The 21,894-nt window shown below is 47.7% G+C and overlaps 1 protein-coding gene across 1 annotated transcript in view; it reads right to left on the bottom strand.

Moving 5' to 3' along the window:
* CGN (cingulin) overlaps positions 1–18,057 on the bottom strand; it is a gene marked incomplete in the record, with an annotated part of 94,923 nt that extends 76,866 nt beyond the window's left edge. Inside the window, 6 exon segments of the mRNA XM_073609180.1 lie at positions 7,796–7,944; positions 8,043–8,141; positions 8,511–8,580; positions 9,704–9,795; positions 12,845–13,943; positions 17,879–18,057. Coding sequence (XP_073465281.1) covers positions 7,796–7,944; positions 8,043–8,141; positions 8,511–8,580; positions 9,704–9,795; positions 12,845–13,930 — 1,496 coding nt within the window.
* Between the last annotated feature and the right edge of the window lie 3,837 nt (positions 18,058–21,894).

Below are 21,894 nucleotides of genomic sequence, written 5' to 3'. Positions count from 1 at the left end.
CGTCGTGACTGCCTGGAGGCAGATGCCCCTGGCGCTGGGGAAAGAGTCCATTTGAAAGAGGGATGCTTACTCTTCTTCTTAACAGGTAAGAGAGTGCTTTTCCCACAAGAGATTCTCTTGATATAGTTATCCAAGTCTTCTCCAAACAACCTTGCACCACGAAAAGGAAACCCAGCCAAGAGCTTCTTACATGGTGCTTCGGCTGACCAATTTTTCAATCATAAGATCCTACACATATGCACCAACCCAAGTGAAAGACGAGAGGTTTGCATGATAGAATCTCTGATGGCGTCAACAACATAACATAAGGCCGCTGGAAGGTTAGCAAACCCCTGGGCCTGCTGTTCAGGTAGAACTTTGATGACCTGCTTAACATGGTCTCTTAAGTATTGACAGACCCCAATCGCTGCTACTGCAGGTTGAGCCACTGATCCTGCTAAGGAAAAAACATCCTTCAATAAGGATTCCATCTTTTTATCCACAGGATCCCTAAACATCTGAGCGTTGTCTACAGGACAAGTCAGACTACTATTTATAGAGGAAATGGCCGCATCAATGGCCGGCATTCCCCACATCTTAATAAATTTTTCTTCCATAGGATAAAGTGTTGAAAACCTTTTTGGTGGAAGAAAACGCTTATCTGGGTGATCCCACTCAGAATAAAGCAGCTTTTCAAGCAAATTATGAACATGAAAAGCATGTGCTGTTTGAGAAGGCTTCAGCGACCCCAAAGAAGAAGAGGGTTCCTTAACTGATTCAGATATGGGCAACTTAAATGTGGAGCGGACCAATCCAGTAAGGATCTACTAAGACTTTCTCCTCTTGGGAAGCTGAAGAGGGTCTCTCTCCACCTGATTCCTCCGAAGAGGAATCATCCGTCCCATCCCGATCCTCTGAAGGGGATTCTTCTCCTTTATCCCAGAGCTCCTCTGCCTGAGGGTCTTGGGGAACAGAGGAAGGCCTAGTGCGTTTTCTTCCACTGAGTGAAGACGTAATCACGGCCATCAATCTTTCCTCTAAACCAGTAATGGTTGAGGAAAAAACCTCTTGTGTAATGTATACAGGGGCTGAAGTGCCAGAAGCGGGTACAGCCCCTGACCCCAACGGTTCTCCCTGGCCCCTCGGGGGGGGGGGGGGGGGGAGGATGCTGCAGACAGGGGGTCCTCAGAACCGAATGAGATCCCCTAGTGTCTCTGGTTCTGGGGGTATTTGAACCTCCTCTACCCATAGTGCAAAGCAACAAGGTGGAGGTATCAAACAAATGAACACTGACTGCTGAGCGATGTAGTCTGGCTAAAAGCCTTGCTACCAAATGCCCAGTCTGGTGTTACTTTAGTAAATGCAGCCTAGGAGAATGCCTGTGTCCCACCTACATGCGACTGTCAGCTCTGTGTCCCTCCATAGGCTCAGAGCACCTATAAAGTGTGCTTTAAATAGCCCTGTTTCAGGCAATGTGGCAACGCTGACACTGTGCTGACGCCCCCCCCCCCTCTACCGCCCCCCCGGAACAAGCATGGAGGAAGGCTGGGGATGGAGGAGGAAGGAGAAAGGCTGGCAGAGATAGAGCCTGCATGATGCAATGGCGGCCTGGCGGCGGCGGCAGCGACAGTGCGGAGTAAAATCGCCTTACAGCCTTCCCGCGGCCTCCCCCTAGCCTGGGGGGAATATCCCAGAGGAGAAAACCCCCCATCCCATCCTACCTGGAGTCGGTCGGAGGAGCTCAGTGCAGTGTTGAATGCTGGAACAGAAATCAGCATGAGAAGGTATGTGCTCTTGGCAGCCCCCGGTGGTCACAATAGGCATAGCATGCATTTACCTTAAAGGAGAAAACCTACTAGAATTAAAATTCTGTGGAATCTCCTCTTACCTTATCCAGCCGCAGGATTCTGTATATACAGACCCAATCTTCACCTCTCAGGGTGGGCTCCGTTTGAAAAAACCTTCAGAGACTGGGGCCCCCTACGGATAGGGGGATCCACAGTTCTGGCCCTGTAAAGCACCCAGCCAGAAATAAGGTGTTAACGACCCTTTTCTGAATATGCGGGGTCCAGCTCTCTAAAAAGAGAAGCATTACAGGTAAAACCTCGTTTCTTCGGACACGAGGCCCGGGTACCATCCAATTCGGCCATGAAAATACACTTTGAATGGATCCGGTTCGCCTGGCTTGCCCCAGTATAGGATATCAGGATATTCCCTTTGGAGCTTCAGCACAGGACATCTTTACACATCCAACACCTAAGTCACTGGCGTAAAAACTGAGGTATCCCTGTGAGGGGAGGGATTATATAGGGGGTTGAACTTCCTGATTAAGGTGTGACCAGTGTCCAATACCTAGTGGTACCTACATAACCCATCAGTTATTACTGTGGCTCTGTGTCCCGTGATGTCCGAGAAAGAAACTTTCGTTTTTTCTTTGGCTTAGCCACTGAAGCTCTGTAGGTGAGGGGTGCAGCAGACTGGAGAGGAGGATTGGGATATGGTAGAGAAGAGGTAACAGTAACAGTAGCTGGGGGAAGTTCCTGTGGGTTTGTGTACAGCTGAGAAGAGGCAGGTGGGTTGAATACAGGATAGGTACAGGAAGCAGAGACCGGATATGAGTATTTGGTTGGGAGCAGCGTATACTGAGCTGCAACTGAGGTTGACATGGGTGATGGGGAAACATACATTTAGGTAGGCTGGTGTTTGGTGGCAGAGGTGGTTTTTTTGGCTGGAGCTGCTTGCACCATGTCAGACCATGCTGAAAGTATAGGTTGTACAAACTGTGCTTTTAAAATTCCCTGTCTAACAAAAGACTGAGCAGACACAATGCACTCAGCAATCACCTGTGGGGAACAGGCTGAGTAGTGCTCACAAAAATCGTCTGGATCATCTTCAAAAAGCCACACTAGGGATACAACCCGATTCATATCAAAAGGAGGCGTGAAATCATCACGGCCCTCTGGAATACAGGGCAGGGCCAGCTCAGTACATAGCTTGATCAAAGGCTGCACACCTCCCCAAACAATATATAACCCTGATCGACCAGGGAGTGAGCCAAACGTATAGTGGCAAACAACTGGTCACTAGGCCATCCTTTCAAAGCCTGGCGGCAATAATCACCACTTTCAGATGCCAGCAGAGAAAAATAAGTAACCTCATCGGCATTCATGTTTGCAACCAAACTGAGTCAAAAATGGTTCCCCTGTGCAGCCATTTCTGGTCAGGGATGGCCCTGGTATTTGGTCATAAACCAGATGTGACTGTGACAGAGTGAACCAGACATAAATAGGTGAAAAGTAAGTTTATTAAGGAAAATACATATGTGAACACACCACCAATACAGAGTGAACAACCAAACAGTGATATTAAATCAACCAGCATATGTAGCAAGAGGGAGTACCAGAATCGTAGTCAAGCCGGGCCGGGGTCATAAACAGGGAATCAGTGGCTGGGAAGGGAGATAAACAGGACAAGAGAGGATGGGTGGATCTCAGGGGGGACGGGTCAGGTACAAGGCTCAGGGTCCAGGTAACAGGATGCAGTTCAGGGCTCAAGGAACAATACCAGGGCAACATAAGTGTGCAATTGCCGGGTATTTATACTGCAGCTCTACTAATTAAGGTCAGGTGACACCTGTCTGCAGAGGGCAATACCTGCTCCATACTGCCAGGATCCCTCCGCTGGTGGACGCCAGTACTGCGGCCCAAAGGTGACAGAATACTTGCAGGAAAGAGCTCTTCTGACAGCTCCGAACTGCCAGGAGACACCTGCTGGTGGACCTCAGTATTGCACGCCAAATGATCGATATTACCAGCGGAGGAGACCTTTCCTGACAGGTACTGTTTACTGCATTTCTCTGCTACCCAACTCTACAATCACTGAAATTAATTCTCATCTATATTACTGACATTTGACTATTCTGCATGCTTGTTCTGGGTCTACGATTCGAATGTAATGCCAGACACAGCCAGTAAAGTAGCACTTTCAGAAGACCAACATTGGCATGTGTACTATATGGCAAGAGTCTGTAAACATCTGACCATCACGAGCTTCTAGGACATCCCATTTCAGAACCATGCCCAATAATATAGAGTTGCCCCCTCTACCAATGGCCATTTACATGGAGTGCCCCCACCACTTTTGTGGCTCTAACATCCTCCAGTCTTCTGGAAAGGCTTTCCACAGGATTTTGGAGGGTGTCTGTGGGAATTTGTGAGGTCAGGTAGAGTAGACCTGGCTCACAATCAGCATTCCAATTCATCCCAAAGGTGTTCAGTAGGGTTGAGGTCAGGGCTCTGTGCAGGACACTTGAGCTCCTTCATGACCTCAAACCTACTGAACACCTTTGGGATGAGAAACTCTTATACCAAAGGCGTTTCCAAAGATTAAGGGCAGTTACTGATGTTGGGTGAGAAAACCTCACACCACAGGTGTTCTGTAGGGTTAAGTGCAGGTACTGGTGTTGAATGAGAAGACCTCATACCAAAAGGTATTCCAAAAGTAGGGCTGAGGGCAGGGCTCTGTGCAGAGCACTCAAATGTCTCCATGACCTTGAACCTACTGAAAAACCTTGGGATGAGAAGATCTAATCCCAAAAAGGTTCAGTAGGGTTGAGGGCAGGTACTGATGTTGGGTGAGAAGACCTCATACCAAAGGCGTTTCATAGGGTTAAAGCGGAGTTACACCTGAAAAAATAAAAATAAAATAAAAAGCAGCTACAAATGCTGCAGCGGCTGACTTTTAAAATAAGGACACTTACCTGTCCAGGTAGCCCGTGATGTCCTCACCTGAAGCCGTCCTGCCCCTCGGCTCCGGGTGGAGGTGCCGACATCTTAAGTAAAGGAATCAGGAAGTGAAGCCTTGTGGCTCCATAGCCTGGTTCCCTACTGCGCATGCGTGAGTCACGCTGTGCGTTCTGAGTGGTCCCTGCTGTCTTCTGGGACCTGTGTGTCTCCCAGAAGACAGCGGGGGAGGAGAGGGGCCGGACATAGCGTAGATCGCCACAGATACAAAATGTGTTCTGTAGGGCAGGTAACGATGTTGGATGAGAAGACCTCATACCAAAGGTGCTCCAAAGGGTTAAGGGCAGGTCAGGGCTCTGTACAGGACACTCAAGTTCCTCCACAACAAACCGGTCAGACCAGGTCTTTATGGTCCTGGCTCTGTACACAGAGGTACAGTCGTGGTGGAACATAAAAGGGTCTTCGCCAAACTGCTACCTTAAATTTTCTACAATGTCTTTGTATGATGGAGTATTACCAGCACCAGGAGAACATGAACTGAATTTGGAAGGGTTCCCATACTTTGGGGAATATAGGTAGGTGTGATAGTTGTATGGCCATATAGTGTATTTCTCCCACGGTAGGGACTTTGCCTGCAGTACCTTTGCTGTGTCTCCAGGTGTCGCTCTATCCCAACTGATACAGACAGAACGCTATAGCTGACCGTCTATACAGATGCATTCCGTGAATGTACTGTTTAGGTTACAGTAGGTCAACACCTGCTATGAGACAGAATCAGGTACCTTATCGTATTATGTTCCAACTGCAGAGTGTAAGATAAAGGGATGCAGAGGTATATTGCCTGCTACAAATTAACTTAAATTGACCTATTTATAATGCACTTGTCATTGACATGAAGCTGCACCCTCGGTTTGTCTGGACTCGGGGATATTTATAATGGACTTGTCACTGACATTAAGCTTTCTAATCACCTCAGAACTGCTGAATACCCGAATAAGCATATAACGACCTGGAAATGACTCAACACAATCTATAATATCAAAGCTGCATTAGTGGCTGAATATCTCTCTGCTACATACAACACCATCGTTATTAAAGCTGTATTAAACCCAAAAAAATGTCCCTTGAGCTCAACCCAGGGGAGACCCTGGAAACACAACCCGCTGGAGACCCTGGAAACACAACCCGCTGGAGACCCTGGAAACACAACCCGCTGGAGACCCTGGAAACGCAACCCGCTGGAGACCCTGGAAACGCAACCCGCTGGAGACCCTGGAAAAACGCAACCCGCTGGAGAGCCTGGAAAAACGCAACCCGCTGGAGAGCCTGGAAAAACGCAACCCGCTGGAGAGCCTGGAAAAACGCAACCCGCTGGAGAGCCTGGAAAAACGCAACCCGCTGGAGAGCCTGGAAAAACGCAACCCGCTGGAGAGCCTGGAAAAACGCAACCCGCTGGAGAGCCTGGAAAAACGCAACCCGCTGGAGAGCCTGGAAAAACGCAACCCGCTGGAGAGCCTGGAAAAACGCAACCCGCTGGAGAGCCTGGAAAAACGCAACCCGCTGGAGAGCCTGGAAAAACGCAACCCGCTGGAGAGCCTGGAAAAACGCAACCCGCTGGAGAGCCTGGAACTTTTTTTTTTTTTTTTAAAAGCTTAACCCCCCTCCCTTCTGTTTTCAGCTGGTGATCTGGCCAGCAACACACCTCCTGTTTTAACCCCCCCCCTCACTCCCCACTCTGGAGGAAGGAGCACAGGGGGCACTTTTGGACAGCAGCATTGCCAGTCTGGAGGGAGGGGATTGTAAAATGAACTAGCAGATTTAGATACACTAACAACTTGAAGCCAAACTCCAGCTAACACATCATAAGCAGTGGCAGTTTTGTTTCTTTTGGGATAAAGGTTTTACATGAATAAAATCTGATCATTGTAAGCACCCTTGTCAGAAGTAAAATGGTTTACCTCAATCCTCTAACCCTTACATCTGCAGGACAGCCTGTTCTTTTGAAAAAACAACAGACTTATGGGCTAGATCACCAGGTTAAAATAAAGGAAAGAAAGACTAAATAAGAAAAAACGAATGCAGCCATCACATCAAAGAATTAATAAGCTTCAATATAATAAATGCTTACCTCTTTAAAGCGGAGTTCTGGCCCCCCACCCCCAAAAAAATGTAAAAAGTCAGCAGCTACAAACACTGTAGCTGTGGACTTTTACTATTAGGGCACTTACCTGTCCAGGAATCTAGCAGTCCTCACCCAAGCCGATTCTTAAATCGGCTCTCAGGTACTGGTGCCTCCATCTTGGCTAAGGGAAACCGGCCTTGCGGCTTCACAGCTGGTTTCCTACTGTGCAAGCGCTTGTGAATTGGCCAGCTGCAGGGGGGGACGGAAGAGGAGGGGCCGAACTTCTGGCTCACTTCGCGGGGAGAAAGGGACCTGGAAGTGGGAGCAGGTACCTGTCAAAACCAGGTACCCGCTTCCCCCTCCCCCCCAAAAAGGTGCCAAACGTGGCAGCGGGGGGGGGGGCTCCCCTTTTGGGTGGAGCTCTGCTTTAATGTTGTTGATATTTAAAGGTCAAAGATTGTAAAATGAAAACTTGAACAGCCTAATTGATGAGCAGTTTTTCATCCAGACACCCCATCCCTCATGTGATCTAGTGTCCCTGGGACTCAACCCGCTGGAGACCCTGGGACTCAACCCGCTGGAGACCCTGGGACTCAACCCGCTGGAGACCCTGGGACTCAACCCGCTGGAGACCCTGGGACTCAACCCGCTGGAGACCCTGGGACTCAACCCGCTGGAGACCCTGGGACTCAACCCGCTGGAGACCCTGGGATGCACAAGCCAGGCTGATGGAAGTACACACCCAGTGCCCTCTGTGGATCTGTGTGTTCTCATTTTGTAGGAGATCACACTGATTTTGAAGTACGGTAAACGAGGTCAGCGCCTGACTTTTAGCGCAGTTTCTGGGTTTCTTGGACAGCATTACAGTCTATCAAATGCTTTCACGTGTTGGCTGGACTTGCCATTAAAGGCTGTGGCCAGGAAGAGGGTTGGGGGACAGCAATAGACTTACTCTTGATTCATAGAGCTCAGCTCATTTTTCTTCTTCTCCAACAAATCTCTCAGCTTCTTACATTCCTCCATGCTCTCCTCCAGCTTGATTTCCAATCTCTGCACAGAGGGTGTGGGACGATCCCGTGAGATTTCCTGCTTCATCCTTTGCTGCAAAGCATCAACAAGAGTCAGGATCCAATCAGGCAGAGTCAAGAAACACAAGATTTAGAAAGTATTGAGGTGGAGGGTTAACATCCTAGTCTCACCTTTATCTCATCGTCAAGCTGTTGCTGGAGCTGGGAAACTTTCTTCTCCAGTTCCTTATTCCGGTTAACAAAAGTCTGTGTGTCTTCTCCAGGAGAGGTCTGCAGAGACACAACATTTACACAGACCTGGGATAGACACTTTCTTATGATCTCAGAAGACCATCACTGTGGTTTTAAGTTAGGATGTAACTCAATAGACATGAACTGCTCCATACACACGAAGGAGGGGGAAGTAGATAACTTCCCTGGAAGGAGGCCCCTTGCCGTGTCTTTATGTGGTTGTATTTCACTTGAATTTTTGAGATAAGGGGTGTCTGAGCCCACAACTTTGGATGGAGATTTCTGTGCCAGTAGCCATGTAAAGACACCATAAAGGGTCCTTTATCAGGGATATGATTAGTAACTGTGCTACAATGACAGGTATTTTAAGGCTACACCCCCCCCCCCCTTTTTTTTTTTCATTCTTACCCGCAAGGCTTGAAATTTCTCCAGAAGAAGGCCGGTCTTCTTCCTCAGCATCACCTCACTGTCATTAGATCTGAAACAAAGGATACATCTTTGTGTATAAAAAAAATGTATGCGGACTACAATCCCCCTGTCTGGGCTGAATATGCCTTTTTGGCACTTCAGGTGTTGAGTAGAACCAGCTTTAGTAAGGTCCATTAAGTGGAAACAGTACTTTCCATGGAAACTAGACCTTTCACCTGTGCACAAATATAGTGCTAACTACTAATGTTCCTCTAGGGCAGTGGTTCCCAAACACAGTCCCCAAGTAACCAACAGGTCATGTTTTCAGGTTTTTTCTTCACCCTGCACAGATGCTTTAAATTAATCTTAATAGTTAGGTAGTTATGACAGCTAATAAAGCTAAGGGAAATTTCCAAAAGATGGTCTATTGGGGGACTTGAAGACTGAGATTGGGAGCCACTGCTATAGGGGTTCGAAGTCACCCATGGTGTAAGGTGGTTCAAATGTCTCAAACTGCACCACTGCTCTAGATGTTCCAAATAACCCATGATGTAAGGTGCTTCCAATGTCTAGAAGGACTGCACCACTGCTCTAGAGGTTCCAAGTGACCCATGGTGTAAGGTGCTTCAAGTGTCTAGGACCAGTGCATTGTTTTATGGGTCACTTCAACCAGAAAAACCTTCTAATCCCTCCAGAATATAACAATAAAATAGAATCTCCATCATGGTTGGTGGAAACTCCTCATATTGACTACAGTAATTGTGCAGAACTGGATACTATCAGGCAGTTTAACTTTCCAATATCTATCGAACAGTGAAACATTTCTGAGTGGAGAGACTCTTTAGTGGCTTTTTCTACTGGTCATTGATTGCTTTGTAAGAATTTCCTCATGCTGGCAAACTGGTGTGGAAAGTGGATAGAAAAAGGGACGGGTTAACAGGAGCTACTCCAAACAAAATGCCCTGTAACGCCTGTGGTGGTTGAAGGACTATCTCAGGTACCCTATCTCGGTAGTCCTTCAACCACCACAGGCGTTACAGGGCATTTTGTTTGGAGTAGCTCATGTTAACCCATCCCTTTTTCTATCAACTCAATTAGGATGATGGTACCCACCCCTACCCTATTTAAATATTAAGTGAGGCTTTACTTATGTAATCTGGTGTGGAAAGTTGGAAAGGTTCGGCCATAGTTACCCGTCCCGCAGGATGCTGTAGATCATTTCCCGGGTGGGGTCACTTTCGTCTTTTTTCTGATCCTTCAGAAGGTCTGGGGTACTCTTCAGCTGCTGAAGGAAAGAGGAAACATCAGCTGGACATCTCATAGTATATAAAATCCAACTAACTTAAGGTGTATATAAAAGTTAAAGCTTTTTTTTTCAGAAGGGTAGACCCTCTATCACATTTCTATTGCTTTAGCTCTATCTATCCTGGTGACCATTATTACGATGCAGAAAAAGTGAGAGGGCATCTTCCAACGGGGACAATAGTCTAATGGTGAACCTAGGTAGGTCTTAGGATCTTCACTCAAGCATCATTATTCCTATTTGGTGGATCTCAATGTTGGGTGCAGGTTGCATGAGAGTCCGTCCTGGCTCTGTGCAACCTATAAGCCTCAACATATGACCAATATCGCACACCATAGAAAACCATCAATACTAAAAGTGTGATAGCAGGTCGCCGTCCAAGCCCTGATGCGTTTCAGGGCAGGACGAAACACATTGGGGCTTGGACGGCAAGTACTTTATAATTAGCGTCCACTAACAAAGTATTCAAGATACCACGTGTGCACCATATCTGACCATCGTTTCCACTCCTCCTTTATTTCCTCTCCCAGTTCATTTTCCCACACTTTCTGATATGGAAGCTTGTCTATTGGTTTAGAAAAAAAGTAGCATAGCTCCGAGACTCCGCCCTTTGTTCCAGGTCGGCTCATACATCTCTGCTCAATATATCATACGTAGTTCACTTAAGAGAGGTTAAAAAGTGGGCTATTGGGTGTTAATTATTCCATTCACATGGTCATTGAATAAGGGAGAGTTAATATTCTGATCTGGAAGCGTTGAACCTTTGGGCAAGACCACCACACATGATACACGGTACCCTCTTGGCTGCACCCCCTATAACAGAGTAGTAGTAGCAGCTGACGCCATCCAAGCCACACTCTGGCGCGTTTTGGGGCGGGATGAAACATGCCGGAGCTTGGACAGCATACGCTGAGGCTGCTACCACTCTTAGGATTGACAGCTTTGTATGGTGTGTGGTATTAGGATATCCTTCATATCTTAGAATATCTCTCTGAAGTTAGGGAAATTCTATCACTTTCTGCCATATCTCTAGGACAGGAAGTAAAGGGAAATCTCCCGAAATGAGAAACAGCATAAAAAAAAAAAAAAAATGAAAAAACCCTGAAAGGGGTTCCAACCATCCTCTATTCTATCCAACCCCCACCCCCCAAAGGTTTTGGCCAGGTGCAGTTTACCAAAGTTCATAACTTTCAAGATTGGTACATACAGTCCATCACACAATGACAGTACAGGGTATGCATGTAACATAACATGCATGTAACATAATTGTAGCTCCTGAAAAGGTTTGTGAAGGTTCTTGTTTCTCCAGGTCATGGTAAATCTGGTAGTAGTTGGTCACATCCAACTGGACTTGTTGCGTAACGTTACCAAGCCTCATTTTTCAGTTCTAATGAGTGTCAGGAAAATACCCCAAAAGGCAGCATTGACATCTTCATCCAAATCACCATGGAATGTGTCAAGGCAGATGCTGATTGTCCAAGAACAGTATGGAAAATATAAAAGTTGTGGCACCACCCTGGTGGCACCTCATCCTTGGTGTCAGGAACTCTGCATAGGGGTTACTCCTTCAATTTGCGTTTTATATGGAACAAAGATTGTGATAAAGTGAATCAAATATTAACACCTATGCAGGCTTCCTGGCACCAAGGATGGGGTTATATAAATAGAACAGGGTGGTGCTACAACTTTTATATCTCTCATCCTATTCTTGGACAATTAACATCTACACCAGAGTTTCTCAACCAGAGTTCCGTAAAGCACTAGGGGTTCCTTGAGCAATTTCTGCCTCTCAGATAATTAACCGCTGAAACCAACGATCATTTTAACTACCTGTAAGGGGGAAACGTTCCCAATGACCACAAATATAAGGAGCATTCTCCCCGCTGACCATCACACTGATGTATGGTGATCTGTAGATATAGTCGTTATTAGTGGGGGTTCCTTCAGACCATAAATGTCAAGGGTTCTTTCACCTTAGAAAAGGTTGAGAAAAGCTGATCTGCACATTCAGTGATGAATGGATGAAGGTGGCGGTTCTACCAGAGTGGATATAGATGTTGGTGGATGTTCTTGACGCTCATTAGATCTGAGGAATTGGCTTGGGGAAGCTACGAAATGTCTTCAGCACCCAGAACAAGTCCAGCTGAATGTGGCCTACTACTACTAGCTGGCTCTTTACTAGTTTTCTACTCCAAGTTTATCCAGGATGAAAAACATTATATTTCCATGAAATAAAAGTTCCCGTTCTTCTACCAGTCACAGAGACATGGAAGAATTAAATAAAAGCCATGGGTGGCCACTCCCCATCCTTCGTTTGTCATAGGAAAGTCTCAAGCCCCAATGAACCAAACGTAACTTTCTATCACGTGCCTCACCAACAATGGTGCAGTGGTGGAGGTGGCCACTTGGAGATCTCTAAAAGCAGAGGCCTTCAAACGGTGGCCTAGGGGCCGGATTGCTAGCCTTTATCTGGCCCTTGGGAAACTATTCCTCCCACTGACACCAACAATGAGGCATAATTCCTGGCACTGACACCAACAAAAGGGCACTATGCCTCCCACTGACGACACCAACAATAGGGCACTATTCCTCCCACTGACGACGCCAACAATAGGGTACTATTCTTCCCACTGACAACGCCAACAATAGGGTACTATTCCTCCCACTGACACCAATGATGGAGCGCTATTACTCCCCCTAATACCAAACATAAATAGTTTACTCCCACTGACACCAGGACATTTTCTACTACAACTGACCACTGTTCAGACCCTGTAAAGTCTGAAGAACAGTAAACTGGCCATTTGGTTAGAAAGTTTGGAGACCCCAGTCTTAGAGCAAGCACGGAGATAAAATTGTGGTTAGGTTAGATTTTAAAAAGTCTAAACACCTCTAGTCTTAGATATTCTTTTTTTTTTTTTTTATCTAGAGTGGCCTTTTTATTTATCACCACCACACATTTTTTTTTTATTTGGATTTCTACATTCTAGGTTTGAGAATTTTCTTCTTAGACACAACACATGGAAGTTACCTGCATTTCCGCCTGCACCGTCCTCTGCGGTCTTTGGATCACTGGTTCCTCCATGGTTTGCTCCAGCCACTCTTTGGTCAGTCGAGTTCTGTTGATGTCCTCCTTCTCCAGCGACTGCCTGGTGAATGTCCGACTCTCTGGCTGTACATTCCTCTCCACGGTCTGGACCTCCCGGGAGTCGGCGGTGTCTTGGTGAGACTTCCGCCCGTCTAGGCTCTGAGATCGTTTCCGGTCTTCTTTCAGAACCTGGCTGCGTCGCCCCGTCCTCCCCCGCGTCTTGATTTGGGTGTCGAATTTATTGATGAGCGAGTCCACGGAGGAGAGAGGTTTGGTGTCGATGTCCACGCTCGGCAGCTTTGGCGAAGAGGGCGAGGGGATGTCCTTCCTCTGTTGAGAAGATCTGCTGGAATAGGAGGTAGGCTGTTGGCTGGTCGCTGGTTTGTACCCGCCTCTGGTCGAGTATTCGCCATTATCGAGCTTCTTCAGACTGCCGCGGCTGCTGGAAGACTGAGAGTATGTTGTGTCGAGAGTGGAGGACCGCTCGCTGTAGTGTCCATCATAGCCGAATGAATCTTCCAATTCATGGTCCAGTAAGGAGCTGTGAGACTGGGATCTCTTAAGCTCCTCCCTTCGCGTAGGCTGTAGGGCCCGTGGCTTACTGCGAGGCTTGGAGTTCTGCTCTTCGTCTGAAGTGCTGCTGTACTGCGATCCGGCTGGTCTGAAGCCCTTCATCTCATAGGGGTTTTCTGGCACGTCCACGTCTGAGCCGATAGACCGGACTGTGTGATTGGCCTTGGCGGCGATTCCCTGGTAGTCAGGTGGGGGGTTGGGGGACGTGTTTCCATAGCTGTTGTCGGTTTTTATCTGAACGCCGTATGAAGACTTGGCTTTGTCCCCGCTGTTCAGAACCACAAAAGGTTGTCCATCAATTCCCTGGACGCGGATGGCCACCCCGTAGGACTCCTGCTTCGACCGTCCTCTCCGCGGCTTGTGGTTCTCTTTCAAGTCATCGATAAATCTGATTTGGACCCCCTGACCCACAGGCATGGGCTGGTCAGCCATCTCTCCATGAATACGTCTTTCCATTCAACGACCTATTCTGGAAAACAAAAAAGACAAGAAACAGTGAGAACCCTCAAATATGATGACCCTTGAAATTCCACATTCCGGTCATAAACCCCAAACAACTATAAAACTTCAAAGGATGAGCCATGTCCTCCAGAATTCTCTGCTCTGCCCAACTGCATTGTGGGAGGGGCAGAGACACAAACTACTGAGGGGAAAGCTCCCCATTGTGGGAGGGACAGAGACACAAACTACTGCAGGAAATCTCATCATTGTGGGAGGGGCAGAGACACAAACTACTGCAGGAGATCCTCCCATTGTGGGAGGGGCAGAGACACAAACTACTGCAGGAAATCCCCCCATTGTGGGAGGGGCAGAGACACAAACTACTGCAGGAAATCCCCCCATTGTGGGAGGGGCAGAGACACCACCCAAACATGAAATATACATTTGTACGGCAGCAGACTTCCCACACCTTGGTATCCAGACCAGTGGTCAGTGAGGACTGATGCGATCCCAAACATAAAGGAAGGTTTCAGCGATCGTTCTCGGTGCTTTAAACGAGTAAAACTGCTTCTTCCACCAAATATTTTGAATACCAGAACTCTCTGAAATAAAAGCTGTTGGCTCAGCCTTGCCGAGGGACTTGCCAGGGGGGAGGCTGGAATAGCCCCGCCCACAGCTGCCCCATACAATACAGATCTATAGGCAGTAACTGGACGGGTGACATATTTCTGCGTGTAACCTGACAATGGGTGACAATGGGTGACATTCCGGAGCGCGCCACGCAGGACGCAATCCTAGCGTGGGAAGTATCATTCTCTGAGGGTGAACTTATAATAGGAAAAAAGTAAACCAAAAATACTGAATGAGCACACGGCTTGTACCAGGTTTCTATATTATATATGGAGGCAGCCATGCTATACAGGGCTAACTGAGCTTATCTCAGCAGCCAACAACTCCAACCTCCATCCTCCAGGTGTACAGGCTCCTCCCCCGGATTGAAATCCTCCCTCCATCCTCCGGGTGTACAGGCTCCTCCCCCCGGATTGAAATCCTCCCTCCATCCTCCAGGTGTACAGGCTCCTCCCCCTGGACTGAAAATTATCCCCCCATCCTCTGGGTGTACAGGCTCCTCCCCCTGGACTGAAAACCTCCCTCCATCCTCCGGGTGTACAGGCTCCTCCCCCTGGACTGAAAATCCTCCCTCCATCCTCCGAGCGCAGGCTCCTCCCCCTGAACCGAAATCTTCCCTCCATCCTCCAGGTATACAGGCTCCTCCCCCTGAACCGAAATCCTCCCTCCATTCTCCGGGTGTACCGGCTCCTCCCCCTGGACTGAAATCCTCCCCCCAGACTGAAATCCTCCCTCCATCCTCCGGGTGTACCGGCTCCTCTCCCTGGACTGAAATCCTCCCCCCATCCTCTGGAGGTACCGACTCCTCCCCCTGGACTGAAATCCTCCCTCCATCCTCCGGGTGTACAGGCTCCTCCCCCTGGACTGAAATGGCTTCCTGTGATTTATCTGCACACTGTGAGCTTCCCACAATGTGCATTAGAAGCTACAGCAAGTCAGATAGAGCGCCGCCCCATTTCCAGGCTGGAGGACGTCCAGCATCATTTAGTTTACTGTTCCTGGCCCCACCCCTTTCACAAGTTCTTCCAATCATGGAGGCTGAGCATCACATGTGGGCATTACTTATCTAAATACAGCCCTGCCTAGGAACGCCCACTCCTCCCAGACTGACACCCACCCGACCATCAGGGCATTTTTTTATAGTTGTATAACTCCTCCCACTGCTCCCTGGTCCCACCCCCTTCATCAGACTTCAGTTCCTTCAATCATGAAAGCTCAGTGTCATATGTGGGCGTTACCCATGCAAATTAAGCCTGGCTAGGAACGCCCACTCCTCCAGACTTACACCCACCCACCAAGGCATTTTGATATTCCTCCTCCCACTGCATGCATCAAGGCTGAGGGTTCTTGGAGGGGTGCTTTGATGTTTTCAGAAAGCTATGTGCTGGCCCCTCCCACCAGCCTTGATCTGCCTGCATTGCATAGAAAAGCACAGAGACCTCGGTGATGATGTATAACCACTTCCCGCCTGTAGGGGACGCTATATGACATCCTTAGGTGGAAGTGGTGATATCTGGATGATGGGTGCAGCTACAGACATCATCCAGATCGCTTTCTTTTCTCTCGGCGATTTCCTCTCTTGTATAAGCTGGCCTAGGGGCTCTTCAGCCGCTGGATTGCTTTTACAGGCAGTGGGAGGAGACTCCCCCCCCCCCCCCCCCCTCCCTTTCAGTGCCTCCCTGTGCAACTGGGAAACCAGAGATTGGATCTGTCAGTGCTGCCTGTTTACCATATAGCTGATCCCTGACCATCTCTATGATCCTGGGAGGCTGCAAGTGACACCATGACATCACGTCCGGCTCTGGCAGATGTAAACATTGCCATTTTGTTTTCCTTGGAAAGCAGAGATCAATTTTTTAATTTTTTTTTTGATCTCAGGCTTTCCAAGGTAGAGGAGAGATTTGGGGGTCTTAGAAGACTTCAGATCTCTCCATAAGGAGGACCTGTCATCTCTATTATAAGGGGTGGTTACATTTCTTGTGATAGGAATAAAAAGTGATCAAAAAATAAATGAATTAATTAAAATAAAAGAGGGAAAAAAAAGAAGTACAAAAAAAATAAATAAAATAAAGTGTAAAAAAAAAATAATAATACAAAAAAAAAAAAAAAAAAAAAAAAAAAAAAAAAGAAAGAAAAGAAAAATTACAAAAAACATAACAAAACAAAAAAAACAACATTTAAAGGCGCTCCCTCCCCCTGTGCTCGCACACAGAAGCAAATGCATATGTAAGGTATCGGCATGATCGTTAGAGCGAGAGCAATACATTGGAGCGCCAGACCTCCTCTGTAACTCTAAACTGGAAACCTGTAAATATTTTTAAAACGTCGCCTATGGAGATTGTTAAAGCGAGCGTGCGCAATTTTAAAGCGTGATATCTATTTACTCGGCGTAACAACATCTTTTATGTTTGATGCAAAATATTGGGGTAACTATTGTGGGGGTTTTTTTGCATTAAAGTGTGTTTTTTACTTTATTTATTTATTTTTTTAAATTACATTTGGGAAAAAAAAAAAAATACAATGCGACATAAAATATTGCAATGGCTGCCATTTTATTCTCTAAGGTCTCTGCTAAAATAAATGTTATATATATATATATATATATATATACATACATATACATACACACACACATACACACACATATACATATACACACACCGTGTATATACCATATAATTTTCTAGCACAAAATAGATTTTTATTTGTACACAAAAAAGGGTCTGTCGTTTTATTCTCTAGGGCCTTTGCTATAAAAAAAAAAAAAAAAAAAGTAGTTTTCTAGTAAAAAAAAAAAAAAAAAAATAATAATAATAATAATAATATTATAAGTTTTTCAAGTAAAAATCTACATTATAAACTTTGTTTGAACCCCCCCAAATATTATATATATATATTTTTTTTTAGCAGGGCCTAGACTAGAGAATAAAATGTCTGACCCTTTTTTTTTTTTTAAACTTGTAAAACAAAAAGTGTCAGAGACCCTGCTAGGAAAAAAAAAGGAAATAAATGTTTGGGGGTTCTAAATTACATATATAAATAAATTGGGGGGGGGGGGGGGGGGGTGTTGAATAATTTTCTATTAAAAAAAAAAAAAATACTAATGGGAAGTGGGCAAAAATGTCACAATAACAAAAAATAAGCAGAATAAACTTCAGCTGGGTTGTTACTCTCATACCTCAATATATAAATGACCACCTGAGGGAGCACTTCACACCATCTGCTTATCGGTTTATAAATATAATCAAAATATGGAACAGCAAATAGAAAACCTCACATCAAAAGTCACTTTCGTGTCATTTCCAGTATAAATCACTCAGTATTTGTACTCACACAAACACACCGGAGATCCCCTTTACATGGAAGCGCCGCCCCACATCAGAGGGACCCGGCCACCTCTACTGAGACCTCCACTTAGCAGGCCAGGCACGGGGACTGTTCCTGGATACGGAAGGTCCCAGGCGTGTCCCATTCCTGGCGTTGGAGGGGCCGGTTGATCATTAAACCTCCAGAGCCTGCGCACCTGACATAGGAAGTGAGTGCGGGACTCGCTCCCCTCCCACACCCGTCCAGGAGACCGGATTAATCATTGGCGTCGGATATAGATATCCTCCAATGTCAACACCAGTGAGGCTGCCAGGACACCGATATCATGAAGGAGCGCGGCCCTGAGAGTCCCTACTCAGCTCCCTATAATCCCATGGCAGGGGTCATGTGATCTCCCACCAACTGGGCCTGTGCAGTTCCTGGCTGTGTTCACAAAATGTCTGACACAGATCAGCCCCCTGCTACAAAGTTACAATGTACAGTCTGATCACTGGGGGAGGGGAAACTAAGGAAATGACTTCTCCTCCTTCTACAAAGTTACAATGTACAGTCTGATCACTGGGGGGGAGGGGAAACTGGGGTTGGCACAGACATCAAATGATTGGGTCTTTTTTTTTTTTTAGATCAGATCATTTGCATATCAGAGGTCCCTCCCACTCTCATTGCTGAAAATGGAACATTTCCCTTTTGTAGGACATGACATGTCCTCTTTGCGCCCCCCCCCCCCTGGGGAGGACAGATGGACGCCCCATCCCCCGGCCTGACCCCGATAAATGATTATCCAGAAGAAGTAACCACAGGGAAGGGGGGTGCTGATATTTCACAACGCTGGCGATGTCACCAAACTCCTCCCCCCCGGACCCCCCACGACACGCAAAGCACCCAACTCCAACACACGCTGCGTCCACCCACCCCCTCCCCCACCTAGTGTCCCCAGCCTGCCCTCCCCATATGAAAGTACAGACAACCTCTGCCCCCTACCTGCCGGGTGTGGAACTACAATTCCGAGCCTGTCCACCCCCTCCCCCATCTCCCCTGTGCCCCCTCACCAGATAGGGGGCACACAAGTAACCTTACAGCACACGGGTCAGACCAGCACGGTGAGGACTTGGCCTCAATGTGGTGAGCTGTAAAATGCCGCAGTAGATGGAAAGTGGACCTCAAGGATGGACGATCGTACTTCAAACGGACTCCAAAGCGTGCAGCAAATGTTAAATCATTCCATTGGCACTGAATATGAAAAACAAATGGATCCACATAAAGGAATACCGGAAGATCTTTTATTTAAAAAAAAAAAAAAAAAAAAAAAAAAAAAAAAAGGGGTTCACACTTACAGAATTGCAGGTAAAATCAAGCTTGTTCTTTGGAAGGTAAAGAGCGATTGCCACGAAAGCCACCCAACGCGTTTCGTCCTAACGGACATAACATGTACCTGCCTGGTGTGGAACTACAAGTCCCAGCCTGTCCACCACCATATGAAATACAGACAACCTCTGCCCCCTGCCTGCCTGGTACAGAACTACAAGTCCCAGCCTGTCCTCCCCCATATGGATGTACAGACAACCCCTGCCTGCCTGGTACAGAACTACAAGTCCCAGCATGTCCTCCCCCATATGGAAGTACAGACAACCTCTGCCCCCTGCCTGCCTGGTACAGAACTACAAGTCCCAGCATGCCCTCCCCCATATGGAAGTACAGACAACCTCTGCCCCCTGTCTGCCTGGTACAGAACTACAAGTCCCAGCATGTCCTCCCCCATATGAAGTACAGACAACCTCTGCCCCCTGTCTGCCTGGTACAGAACTACAAGTCCCAGCCTGTCCTCCCCAATATGGAAGTACAGACAACCTCTGCCCCCTGTCTGCCTGGTACAGAACTACAAGTCCCAGCCTGTCCTCCCCCATATGGATGTACAGACAACCCCTGCCTGCCTGGTACAGAACTACAAGTCCCAGCATGTCCTCCCCCATATGGAAGTACAGACAACCTCTGCCCCCTGCCTGCCTGGTACAGAACTACAAGTCCCAGCATGCCCTCCCCCATATGGAAGTACAGACAACCTCTGCCCCCTGTCTGCCTGGTACAGAACTACAAGTCCCAGCATGTCCTCCCCCATATGAAGTACAGACAACCTCTGCCCCCTGTCTGCCTGGTACAGAACTACAAGTCCCAGCCTGTCCTCCCCCATATGGAAGTACAGACAACCTCTGCCCCCTGTCTGCCTGGTACAGAACTACAAGTCCCAGCATGTCCTCCCCCATATGAAGTACAGACAACCTCTGCCCCCTGTCTGCCTGGTACAGAACTACAAGTCCCAGCCTGTCCTCCCCCATATGGATGTACAGACAACCCCTGCCTGCCTGGTACAGAACTACAAGTCCCAGCATGCCCTCCCCCATATGGAAGTACAGACAACCTCTGCCCCCTGTCTGCCTGGTACAGAACTACAAGTTCCAGCATGTCCTCCCCCATATGAAGTACACACAACCTCTGCCCCCTTCTACTCACCTCCTGGTGTACAACTACAAGTCCCAGCATGCCGTCATTTGCAGAAGGTTGCTTTGCTCAGGCACAGTTTCGGTGCGCCCCATCCGAGTTTCATGCGCTCCGTCTCAGGAGGCTTTCCTGGCACTCGGAAATATTTACCTTTTGATATTGACTCAGCGACAGGAGAGAGCGACGCTGGAAATTTAACCCTCTGATGTCCCGGCGTGCCAAGCACAGCCAGTACAAGGACCCCGATATCCCTCTTCATATCAACTTCCTGCAAGGAGGGGGGGGGGCCGACTCCACCCCACTGTGCTGTCAGTCTATAAACGGCGCCTCGGGAACAGGAGAGAACCAAGCGGTCGGGTCACCAACATCCCGAGACCCAATTAAGAAGAATGACCAACTACCACCGCACACTGTGAGCTTCCCACAATGTGCATCAGAAGCTGCAGCAAGTCAGATAGAGCCCCGCCTCATTTTCCTGGCTGGAGGACGCCAAACATCATTTAATCCATGGTCCTCAGCCCCGCCCCCCCTTTTCAATCATGGAGGCTCAGCATCACAGGTGCAGCCAACACCCCGCCCATCAAGGCGGTTTGATATTTGCATAGCTCCTCCCACTGCCTGCATCAGGGTTGAGGGCTCTTGAGAGGAGAAGTACTGAGGAGTGGGGGGGCTGGGATATATACAAGCCCCTCCCACCAGTGATGACATCACTAGGACTAAAATAAAATATATATGCATAACTCCTCCCACTGCCTGCAGCAGGACTGAGGGCTATGTACTGAGGCCCCTCCCACCAGCCGTGATCTGCCTGCATTGCAGAACCAGTGATGACATCACTAGAACCAAAATAAATTATGTATGCATAACTCCTCCCACTGCTTACATCGGGGTTGAGGGCTCGAGAGGAGGAGTACTTAGGCTTTGGGGGCTGGGATATATACAGGCCCCACCCACCAGCTGTGATCTGCCTTGCATTGCAGAGCCAGTGATGACATCACTAGAACCAAAATAAAATTATGCATGCATAACTCCTCCCACTGGTTGCATCAGGACTGAGGGCTATGTACTGAGGCCCCTCCCACCAGCTGTGATCTGCCTGCATTCCATAGAGAAGCACAGGGAGCGAGTTCTATAATAAGGAACGTAATGGAAAGGTTGTGTAGAAGAACGCCATTAGCATGTATATAGTGGGGGGGGAGGGGGACGAGGGAAGGAAGAATAGCAGCACATTAACCTTTCTATAGGAAATAGATTTTCCCCCATAAAGATAATTGGGATTGTAATTGTGGTCATGTGACCGCCGCTCCTCGCCGGCGTCTCTCAAAGGACAAGAGAGAACCTGATACAAGCCGGCCGTTATCTCCAGGGACAGATCCCCCCCCCCCCCAATCAATCATCACACCCAACAAACCAATCAAAGAGGACTCTGTTCCTGGGGGGGGGGGGCGCTCTGAGGACAATTCCTAACAGGAAAAACTGGAGACAGAGATCCAGAATCTGGAGCTTCACACACCAATCACAACCGA

This window comes from Aquarana catesbeiana, linkage group LG13 (assembly GCF_042186555.1).
Source record: "Aquarana catesbeiana isolate 2022-GZ linkage group LG13, ASM4218655v1, whole genome shotgun sequence".
Lineage (NCBI taxonomy): Eukaryota > Metazoa > Chordata > Amphibia > Anura > Ranidae > Aquarana > Aquarana catesbeiana.
This window is presented reverse-complemented; position numbering and strand designations above follow the sequence as displayed.